Raw genomic sequence first — 12,500 nt, 5'->3', positions numbered from 1 at the left:
TATCCCTGTGTGTGTCAATGTTTAGTAAGTCTGTGTGTGTCAATGTTTAGTAAGTCTGTGTGTGGGAATGTGTATGGTACCTGCATTATTAGTACCCCCTGTTTATATACGTTCGCTTAATTTACTTTTATTCATCTTAATAATTTGTTTTGTCTACTTAATTTTTCATTTCTTTCTTGTTTGTATTAATTTAATTTATTATATTTTGTTTATGTATGTAATTATTTAATTCCATTTATTTATCTGTCTATTGTATTAGTTTCAGATTATCATTAGTCTATGGGGATCTTGTTCTGTCATAGGTTGTGGTGTGTGTGTGGAGTATGCTTCTGTTCCATTCTAGTTTTCTATTTAGGCTAGGTTCATCTATTATGTGTGTAGAATCCGTAATTTGTCTAAGCGTTGCGTCTGTTCTGTGTATGGACAAGATTTTAACTTCTATGTTGTTGAGTGAGCTCCTGTGTTCCTGTTCGGCCTGCTGGTATAGAACCAATGAACTCTTCTCCTTCTTAAGTTCCCTCCAATGGTTATTTACCCGTTCTCCTATGCTCCGTACTGTCTCCCCTGCGTACGTCCTTGTCTTGTTTCTGCACCCTCTCTCTGTATTTCTTATACTATAGACTACATTCTGAGCTTTACAGTGTGTTTGTGGTTTAAATCTACATATAATACAGTTCTTATCAGTACAGTGGGGTTCTTTCAAAAGGGTAAGTTCTACTGACCTTTCTACAACCTTAATTCTTCGCTAAATCTTGTCTAGGTACGCCAGTTCTCCTCTAGGGGTGGTGTCGACGAACATGACATTCTGGTATTTGTGGCTATCATACCATGAGTTAACCTTCTTATAGACTTTTTAGTCCAATGGTATTCTATGGCTTGCTCCTATAGAGTGGGCAAATAACATTCCAGTCGTTAACTATGGTAGTTTCAAATTCCCTCATGGCTCCATTGTATACCCTGATCCTTTCTCTATGGCAGTAAACTGAGAACTGCATGCGGCGAACGAAGTGTTGTATGTGTCTCTTTAACTCTATTGGGTCGCATATGCGGAACACATTTCTCATTACTCTGATGGGGTCTGCCATCAATATATTGAATTTGGCATTGTCCGCGATATTAAACATTTTCCGTGAAATATACCAAATTTTTAGTTGCATTGAAATGTACACATTAACGCACAACTATACCTAGTATGTACATACATGCATCCACACACAAGAACGCACATACGTAAGATTTTATCATGTTGAACCGTTAATCCCTACAGAATTTTTCTCCCTCAGTTTTTTCCCTCTCAATCCTTTCTGTGGAAGATCTTAGGCTCGAAACGCCAAAAAGTTTTCTATTCTTCGTTAAACTAATACATCTGCTTGTTTCTTCACGTCTTTTGTTTCCTGTAAATTTGAACTATCTATCTATCTATCTCTCTCTCTATATATACATGTATGTGTATATATATATATATATATATATATGTATACACACACACACACATATATATTTATGTGTGTGTATATATATATGTGTGTGTGTGTATGTATATATGTGTGTGTATGTATATATGTATGTATATGTATGTATATGTATGTATGCATGTGTGTGTGTGTTTGTTGACACTTTGTAAAGCAGCAATTTAACAAATGAGTCATAGCTAAATGGCAGTTAACAGTTCGCAAACGGCTTTAGCAGAATTGATCTCAACTATCAACGTGTATCTGTTATTGCTACAAACTTATTGTTATTGTGAGATCACAGAATTACAGTTTGACTGAATATCTCGTACCAGGAGAAACCGGATTTATATTGATGCAAATTATTGATCTTGATTTTTCAAGATCAATAATTTTCAAGGTAAAAGCACCGCTTTTAGTCGAGCAAATCGACCCCAGGACTTATTTTTTGTAAGCCTAGTACTTATTCTATCGGTCTCTTTTGCCGAACTGCTAAGTTACGGGGATGTAAACACTCCAGCATCGGTTGTCAAGCGATGTTGGGACAAACACAGACACATAAACATATGCACACACACATATATATATATATATATACATATATACGACGGGCTTTTTTCAGTTTCTATCTACCAAATCCACTCATAAGGCTTTGGTCGGTCCGAGGCTATAGTAGAAGACACTTACCCAAGGTGCCACGCAGTGGGACTGAACCCGGAACCATGCGGTTCATAACCAAGCTACTTACCACACAGCCACTCCTACTGATAACATTTAATAAGCAACTTTAGAAATACAGAATGTCTATTAACGATAAACTATGAGAATTTATAAAAAAAGAAACATTCCATTTGAACTATAACCTCTTTCATACATTAGTGAAATTTCAATTATCGGTCAGCTTAGTTTTTCCGAAGGTATTTTATAGGAAACACTTTAAATTATAATGTAAATCAGAATTCACGTGATATTACCGTGCAAGTGGCTTATTACTACACAGACACGACTACCTTTAATGTAGTTCTCAGAGACATTCAGCGTGTCACAGTATGTGACACAAGCTGGCTCTTTGCAATACAGGTACTACTCATTTTTATCAGGTGAGTGGACTGGAGCAACGTGAAACAAAGTGTATTGCTCAAGAGACGCAACGCCTCGCTGAGAATTGAGCTCGCGACCGTAAGATCGTGAGTCGAATACCTTAATCATTAAGCCACGCTTTGAAACTGCGACGAAAATAATTTGACAAATGGCTTATAAAAATGTTCCACGCTGAAATTGTGTTTATATAATTCATATACATTAACCCTTTCTTCTGCTACTAAAACCATAACAACTCGGATCAGAAAACAGGAATTAAGACACAATGTAGAAAAGCACTTACACCAGAGAAACCAGTAGCCCAGCGTTTTCTTTTGTATTATTGCTTATGATGTTTTCTCTGGATTAAATAGAAGACTGATGAGTGTAGGGTAGACCTATTGAGGATTTTCTTTATTAGGGTAGACCTATTGAGGACGGGGCCGACACTTATCGACTCAGGCAGATTACAAATTTTATAGAAAAATATATTTGAAAGTTAACATTGAAAGCTCAAAATAATTATGCTTACGAATTGCCTAAAAGAAGTTGTGGAGTCCAAACTTTATCTGTTGGTAAGACGAGATGTTTCAATCCACCGTAACGGTCAGGTGCCCATTTTAGTTGGTGGTCAGTCCAATCCTACGAAAAAACATGTATATATATATATTATATATATTAAATAGAATGTTTCATATTGATTTGTTGGTTTAACGTAGATGATGATGATGATGATGATGATGATGATGATGATGATGATGATGATGATGATGATGTTGATGATGATATAAGTGTGGTAGATAGGCTGAATCGTTAGATGGTCGTAAAGAGACTCTCAGTATTTCTACCAGCTCTTCACCTTCTGAGTTCAGATCACGTCTAAGTTAACTTTGCCTTTCTTTCCTCTGGAATCGATACAAATCAAGTACTAAGTGTAGTTATGTAGGGGGATGGTTTGTATCAACTAACGCTCTCCCCATAAAACTTGTGGCCTGGTGCCTAAATCAGAAACTATTGTTTTATTTTCTAGTATTTTAATAATCCTTTCTACTATAGGCACCAGGAGAGGTGTATTGGTTACATCGATCCCAGTACTTGACTTGTACTTAATTTATCGATACGGAAAGGATGAAAGGCAAAGTCTACCTCGGCAGTGTTTGAACTTAGGACTTGAAGATGGGCTAAGCATATCGACCGCCGTTCTGACGATTCTGCCTGCTCACGGCCAAGCATTTCAATAATGATTTAAATGGGCGGCGAGTTGGCGGAAACGTTGGCACGCCGGGCGAAATGCGTAGCCGTATTTCGTCAGCCGTTACGTTCTGAGTTCAAATTCCGCCGAGGTCGACTTTGCCTTTCACCCTTTCGGGGTCAATTAATTAAGTATATGCAATCGAATTAATCCCTTTGTCCTTGTTTGTCCCCTCTATATTTAACCCCCTGTGGGCAATAAAGAAATAAATAATGATTTGAAATTTTGGTACAAGGCCAGCAATATCAAGGGAGGGGCTGAATCGATTACATCGACCCCAGTGCTCAACCGGTACTTATTTTATCAACCCCGAAATGATGAAAAGCCAAGTCAACCTCGGCGGAATTTGAACTAAGAACGCAAAGACTGACGAAATGCCGTTAAGTATTTTCACGGCGTGCAAACAATTCTGTAAACTAGTCTAGCATTTTAATAATGATTTTCAAACATGAGAACATTTTTAGAACAGAAAAATAATCATTTGTTACCTTTGACCATAGTACTTTAGGTAAGAGAAATATTTTGTATCGTATATTTGCATGCTATGAATGACGAATCGGAAATCTAAATCAACCATCAAGGACATATTAAAAAAAAGAAAACATCCTTAAAGTCCTTATCATCAATAATTTCTCACATATGTGATATGCAGTATTTTTAAAATAGAGCCGTGGAGTTTCATAATACGGTTTAATTCGGCGCCCGACATGCTTTGACTTGATTACACCACTAGGTGTTTATCACCTTGATTCTGTTTTATTGAGTTTTATTTGCAATGGAATATTTTTAGACAATATTTATGCAATGGAATATTTTTAGACAAGATTTTTAGACAAGATTTATCTTTATAGTTTACTTGTTTAACCCACAAAGCGCTGGGATTTACATTACATAACATGGACTGCTGAGCAGATTTTATGAATATGAGACTACCATACATACATACATAAAAAGCAAAAAGTAGTTAAAATGTCTTCTTAGTATATAATGGTGGCAAGTCTTACGTCATCTGAATAGTCATTAGTTGAACTACTACTCCTCTTGCATTCTCGGGAGCATCGGGGCGTTTGAATGACATTTGACCCCAACAAACACCCATAAATTAAATGCATCTGTCTGGGCCACGATCGTGGGCTGTCGACCCGTGCCTGGCGGCCACGATCGTGTCGCGTCGTGCTTTACATGCTAAGTCATTAGACTGCAGTCATGCGGGATCACTGCCTTGAAGAATTCTAAGTCGAACGAACCGGCTCCCGTACTTACTTTTAAGCCTGGTACTAATACTGTCAGTTTTTTTTTTGCCGAATCGTAAAGTTTCGAAGACATAAACAAACCACCACTTGTTGTGATGTGGCAGTGGGAGAAAAACACAGACACAAAGACACATACACACATACACACACGTATATGACAAGCTTCTTTCAGTTTCCGTCTAGCAAATCCACTCACAATGCTTAGGTTGCCCCGAGGCTATAGTAGATGCCTTATGTGCCACGAGGTGGGACTGCATCTGGAACCATGGGATTGGGTAGCAAGCTTCTTACCACACAACCACACCTGTGCCTCACAACATGTTTTACAATGTACATTATTTAGTAATAAGGTTAAATAAAAGATTAACCTTGAAATATAACCAAGATCAGAATTTTAAATTGACGATATTTTACATTTACGTTGCATCAGTTGAAAAGCATTATTACATGACTTTGTGTTCTTTTTTTCTTGTACTACCTTTTTACAGTATATGGCTTAGTCGAAAATATTCGAATAACATTTTTTGTGGTACTATCTATCGGATTGTAAACGAAAGGATTCAATCAGTAAATGATTGAATACTTCTAACGTTTGATGCACCTGGAAAAACTATCCATAAGCATAGAATTAAACACTTAACGAAACTGACTCTGATACATTTACCAATTATTTCATTCCCTATTTTATTCATGAAGAAATTTAAACCAAAAATCATACAATATATTTAAAGTATGCTCTACTTGTAGTAAAGAATATTGTTCGATCTGGCAGTGATCTTTTAACAATGTAGTAACTAAAGGGTAATATGTATTCTCCACTGTATTAATTACCAAGTAATTATGAAGTGATCATCCTTTACAGTGTCAAAAATTGAATGGTCTTTTATATTTTCTTTCCAATACAATATTTAGTTTGCTTCGAACACAATCCATTTTAAACAACAATTATCAGAAAACGGGCCTGACATAGTTTTATTTCCTCGACAATGATTACGAATATAATAACGCCTTCCTTTCATTAAATAATTTTCTCGTGATAAACATTTTCCATGGCAGTCTGGTAAGAGACGGTAATTCCAACTTTTATTACTGGAGGACTGGATTTCATTTTCTAAATTTACTACAGAACAGAGTTTAATAAAGTGTCAAAAGCGACACATTATTTCCGACAGCTTCCCGCCATTATTAGCACCACGGTAATGCAAACTTTTATTGAAATAACTTTATATTAAGGATTTTTATGCCACTTAATAAATTGCATTACATATTATTAGAAGATTTTCTACGCTATTCAGATATTCAAAGATTTTCAAGAGTTATCGATTGTAAAAGCAAAGTTGGTATTGATTTGAACTTTCTCACTCATTCAGGTAATTTCTGAGTTACGTTTCGGTATTTCAGCTAGTATGATTATTTTATTCTGAAGGAAGAATTCCAATGTTAAAAGCGAAGGTGAAAGATAGAATGTTTTGAAAACAAGCACAAATACCGAGAAAATTATTCATCGTTTTCATACATTTACTACTTAAACAAGGAAAGAATTTGGTAGAAACAAAATATGTACATATTAGAACTATAAAATAGTAAGGAAAAGTAAGACTACATATATTTTTATCCTGTAGTGCACTGCAATATATCATTTTCCTCATCACGCATCCAACACTTGCCACCACTTAGCTTAATTGAAGCGATTGTCCAGCATCTTAAATTGTTCTAGCAACACGTCAACTGTTGCAGTCGCAGTTATCGTATTTCGCCTAAAGAGCACAACCCAGTAAATTATTACTTTGCATTCACAGATTGCAGCACATGTTATCTACGCAAGAGCCGTAATAAGTAAATTAGATACCTTCAAATATTCCGCGGTAGTTTGTGATGCATTAGGAAATAAGAAAATGCAGGCATTGCCGTCTGTTAATTTTAGATATCAGGATTACCCGTTTATGAACTTCCTTTAATCTACACTCTATTTTAACAGCGATGAATTCTCTCCTAATATCTTCGGACACCTACTCAATAAAAATGTGAGGCTACCTGTTAGTTTCCATATACGATTTCTTAATCTTGAAAGAACATAACATAAAACTATCCAATTTATTTTCATAAAAATTATGGTATGTCCACATTGCATTCATTTAATGCTCTATAGTATCAAACTACTGATAAAATACACATTGAATATAAAAGTTGTTACACAACTCGTCTTATTCCAGCATTCATCAGAAAATTTCAATATACGGTACATCTATTTCAAATACTAATTTAGTCATAAGATCATTCGTCAGAAAATAGCAAGACGTGGCATAATTTATTTACTTACAAGAATCGCAATGTTTATATACAAAAATTACATTTGATGTAATTGTACATTCCCCAGCGCTTATTAATTTCTACTGTGCTTTTTAAAGCTCTGTATATCAACTATGTTACGGATGTAATGATTTTCATGCTGATAGTACATCTCAAGTGTTTAATTAGCAAAACGGAGCTACTTTGGAAAGTTCTACATGGCAATACACAGGAAGTCATTATTTCAGAATAAAGGCTTTAAATTATATTTTGACCCTCAAACATTTTGAGTTGAAATCTTCCAGGGGTGGTCTTCCAGGGGTGGTCTCCTAGCGTCTATCAGATACGTACCAGTCATTTACTGCTTGATACTATTGACTCTTCACTTTCACTTTGCATATTTGCACTGATATAAGAAATCATTATTCTTCTAATTATAATCTGTGAGAGTACTTGTTTATTTGCAATTTTCTTATATAATTTTTGTATATCTATTGTTGCAGCGACTCCACTTTTTCTGATGTACTTCTCAGAGGAATCAATTTAAGTGATTCTATCATCGAAATATCAGGAATTTACTAAGGTAGATGGAAATAGTTTAGTCAAAAGAAAATCACAATCATCCGTTCAATATCATTCCAATCAGGGTTATCGGAAAACAACAATACATCATGTACAGACACAGAATTCCTGTCTCGAAAACAAAGATTACAGTATATTTACTTATATTTCATATATCTAAACGCAATGACTTATTTAAAATGCCTTGTACGTAAAAGACAAACTGTCTTTAGCATTAAATTATTTTCCATTTAAAGATATCAGCCATTTGAGATGAAAAGAACGGCGCTTAGAAAAACAGAAATAAAAAGAAATCTGTAGAAAATGTGTATTTAGTTACTCTCCTCTGATGTCACCTAGTTATCATCGATAAAATTATTTCTTTTTAGTTCAATTAGAGGAAGTTTTCTACTGCTTCATTCTCTTCATTATATAGGAATATATTTTTAAAAAAATTATAGAAGAAAGAGAAAGCACAACTATTTACTAACCAGATGTAAATATCCCATGATTCGCATCGTCTGTTCTTTCTCGTCCTGAAAATATAGGTAGAATGTAAAATAAAAATGAGCGCAAACAAGCGAGAACTGTTTCTTTTTTGATATATGTTATAGACAGAAAGGTGAAACATTCAGAAACAAAATCTGATTTCACTATTTCACCGCATATAAATTCACTACAAGAAGATGAATAAGAAAAGATAAAAAATTTTTGAAAACCAGTAGCTGTTTGTCTTAAAAGTATTTTATAAATTTTATATTTTTGTACCAGGCAGATTGTCTACAAGCGGTTGTATTCTTGTTATCAGTGACATGGAGAATTTCTGATTTAGGAGCAACAAATATAAAAAAATAGGTTTGACTATGTTATTCAAAATATAGAAATTCTAACTTTACCACCTTTCTTGCAGACAGCTACAACACCTAGTGTCGCATATATTTCTCTGTCACACACACATTCTCACAATTATGCATATATATATATATATATATATACTTTATTTAAAGCAGCAGAAAATTCAACAAAACCTGTTACTCTGAGCTTCCCGTTGCCGTTCATCGGACAGTCTTTGCTAAAAACTGTCCGATGAACGGCAACGGGAAACTCAGAGTAACAGTTTTGTTGAATTTTCTGCTGCTTTAAATAAAACATATTACTCTACCACTGGTATTTGAGTACTCTTCTTTCCACCTTGTTTCACATTTATGTGTTTACTCCGGTATATATATATATATATATATATATATATATATATATTATATATATATATATATATATATATATATATATATATACGAAAGAAGGTTTGAAAATGCAATTTAAAAGATGTTTATTTACTTAACCGGTTTCACTCTTGGAAAAAGATTGTCAAAAGTAACATAGAATATTATGAATTATATATATATATATATATATATCATAGGGGTTTAGTTCACATGTGATCTAAGCGATTAGGTACGCTAGGTAAGTGCTGTAATGGATTACTAGGGCTTCATGGTTACAGTCGAGACGGTAGTTATGGAGTCATTGCAGATTTCCGATGCAGCATCAGTAACACCCCCACCACCCCGCCCTGCCCCTAGCCACATTCATATGACTGATCCCCCTTATGAGATATATAATTGTTAAACAAGACAGAAAACATTAAGGCAAGGCAATCATCTCAAGTCGTATAAAATATTATTATAGGAAACGACTTGGGATGTTTGCCTTGCCTTAATATTTTCTGTCCTGTTTAGCAATGATATATATATATATATGTATATATGTATGTATGTTTATGTATACATACATTACAGCACAGCTGCATACACTCCAATCACCCGTAGTCTGACACCAATAAGATAATTAAAAATATAACTCACTCCACTTTTTTACTCTCTGCTGACGGCATGATTTTTCAGAACAACTCTCAGTACTATACTGATATTCTGTGCAAGATTGGATTTAACGGAGAAATAACAGAAATCTTTTCTACTGCCCTACTGAACAACAGAGGCTAACCACTTAACTACTCCTTCAAAGTCACCTGATATAACACTCATATAATTCATGGCTGAAGATCATCATTGCCAGACACTCCTTCTCCCTTCTACAACAGCATTTTAACATTGTCAATAGTAATTTTAAATCTTTAATAGGAATATAGGAGAACTATCATACTCTACCACCCAACAACTTAGCGCAGACCATTGTATTTTCTAACATCGATAAATATAACTGACTTGGAATAAACTCTGATAGCCTTAACAGGAAAACCAATAGAGTCTGCAAAATAATAGTATGCTCTTTCCCAGCATCTGCTTCATTGCCAATGAGATCACAACTTCATTTAACTAGAACAAAGGAGTGAATCACCACTTAAATCCTTTGCTATGCTTGGCAACTTCGCGAACACCCCACGCCGTATAAGCAACATGTCATTAGACAATCAGTCCTATAACATTATAGTTGTGACAGACTGTAATTTATGTACACTAGAAAGCATTCACATTATATTTGTGAACAAACCACTACTCAGCAAAATATCCGAATCCATCTCCACCTGTATGCCTAAGATGTCTAAACATCTACATTAATCAACATAGGTCGTTAACCTGCAATTTTAGCACCATCCACTTAACCATGCAGAAGCAATTACTCTTTAACAGCGTGCAGTTGCTATAACACATTACACACACTCGCCAACCACAGTGACTAACGTAACATGTACTCGATGATCTATGTGTTGTATGCACAAATACGAAATGGCCACACTCACGCTAATCGTTACGATCCTTCTGGACCGTACCACGTATATCTATAGAAAGACATAAAAAATACACGACACAACACATCTGCATATTGACAAACACATATATACACACTCACCCAAAGGTACAAGAACACAAAGGTAAATATAAATAAATGCGTGCATATTCGTAACACATCCATATAGACTGAATACACAGACCGTATTAGGATACACAAACTGCATAAATGCTTATGTATCGACTTTAATATGATAGCAACTCACGCTCACAAATTTATACACAAAAACGCATACATTATCTAACACTATAACCTTCTTCTCTTTCAGACTCATAACATTGCAAACGCACACAGTTGCGTGCATACAACCCACATAATGTATAATCTTCACACAAACACATGCATACAGATACATAGATGCACATGCGGACAGTCTCATGCACATATCAAATTGATTTCCTGGTTTTGTTCACATTCGAAAATATGCAGATTCAAGTAAACTATTGTAAACTCAACATAGAACTACACCAACTATTCCCTATAAGCCCCCCCCCCACACCACATCACACCACACTACATCACACCACTCTACACACCCATGCATATACACGGGGGTGCTCGCAACAACATTGACCAGAAATCCAAACGCATATATTTTGACAATACAAAACCCATATGCTTACACTTGTACGCGCATATTCTATGCCACACGCCAAGTGCGCAGAAAAATATGCTTAAGCGCAGAAAGTATGACATCGACTAGCAAAATGAACTGTTTAATTATAATCACACACTTTAATCACCACTCCCAGACTTACAAACACAAAAGAGCGAATACAGAGCACGAACATGGATCTGAAGTGGGTAATATGCATGTTTTACGAAAGCACCCCTACAAGGCTCCAGCTTGACCGTCCTTTAAAATCCACTTCCACATATATAATGTTATTGCGCGCACATTTGATAGTAATCGAAGAAGTAGTAGGATTTTAAACAATAAGTACTGTGGTTTAAATTGATATTCGAAAGCTCATGAATGTTCTGCCTTCGAATAATAGCAGAGCAATGATTAACACCGCTAAACAAGTGTATTATATATATATGAATTACCGTGTTGAGATAGAGCGTTTGAAAATAATAATTTGTAAATATATGTATTTGCATACGTTTAATACACAATTAACTTCGCTGTGTAAATAGATTCCGCTTTTAAACCTCAGGATCTGTATTCAGAGTGAAGAGAGGGAAACCTCGACTCGTTTCAACTAGTTACTACATCTCCATAGGCAATGCTAATACCATCTTGTGAGCAGAAAGAAAATTTAAGGACCCAAAGAGACGACACAGATCATCAAAGGGGTTGGGGGTACTATACCACACAAATTATCGAGGATAAGATGTACTAAAATGATTCTTCTTTTATTCGTTTGCATATCAGTTTATGTGCTTTTGGTGTGTATTAAATAACGTACTGCGGGTGTGGGATCATCAACAAGCTGGAACTATATATATTTAGGCGAAAGCTGAGTAGCTTGCTCCCCAACGATGTTGTCATAAGTTCAGCCCCATTATGCAGTTCCTTGCGCAAGTGTCTTTTACGGTGGCCGTAGGTTGATCAAGCCCTTGTGAGTGGTTTGGTAGACAGAAATATATACAGAAATATATATATATATATATATATAATATATATATATATATATATATATATATTGGCAGGGCAAGATTGCTAGGTAGTCGGCCGTATGCTAGAAATAGATCATCAACGATCAAACTACAAAGAAAGTTCTCTAGAGGAAAAATTCAGCGAACACCAGAACCAAATTTGGCGGGCAGGACAGATGAAAATTTATGTAAAAAACAGAA

At 35.2% G+C, this 12,500-nt stretch overlaps 1 protein-coding gene across 5 annotated transcripts in view; it reads right to left on the bottom strand.

The window, feature by feature from the left end:
- LOC115213083 (neuronal acetylcholine receptor subunit alpha-6) overlaps window positions 1-12,500 on the bottom strand; it is a 357,620-nt gene that overhangs the window by 103,266 nt on the left and 241,854 nt on the right. For all 5 annotated transcript variants that reach the window (XM_029782002.2, XM_036504309.1, XM_036504310.1 and 2 more), the window contains 2 exons: window positions 8,378-8,422; window positions 3,064-3,173 (listed from right to left, as the gene is read on the bottom strand). In XM_029782002.2, the coding sequence (XP_029637862.2) occupies window positions 3,064-3,173; window positions 8,378-8,422 (155 nt within the window). The remainder of the gene's footprint in view (window positions 1-3,063; window positions 3,174-8,377; window positions 8,423-12,500) is intronic.

Source organism: Octopus sinensis, linkage group LG6 (assembly GCF_006345805.1).
Source record: "Octopus sinensis linkage group LG6, ASM634580v1, whole genome shotgun sequence".
NCBI classification, from domain to species: domain Eukaryota; kingdom Metazoa; phylum Mollusca; class Cephalopoda; order Octopoda; family Octopodidae; genus Octopus; species Octopus sinensis.
This window is presented reverse-complemented; position numbering and strand designations above follow the sequence as displayed.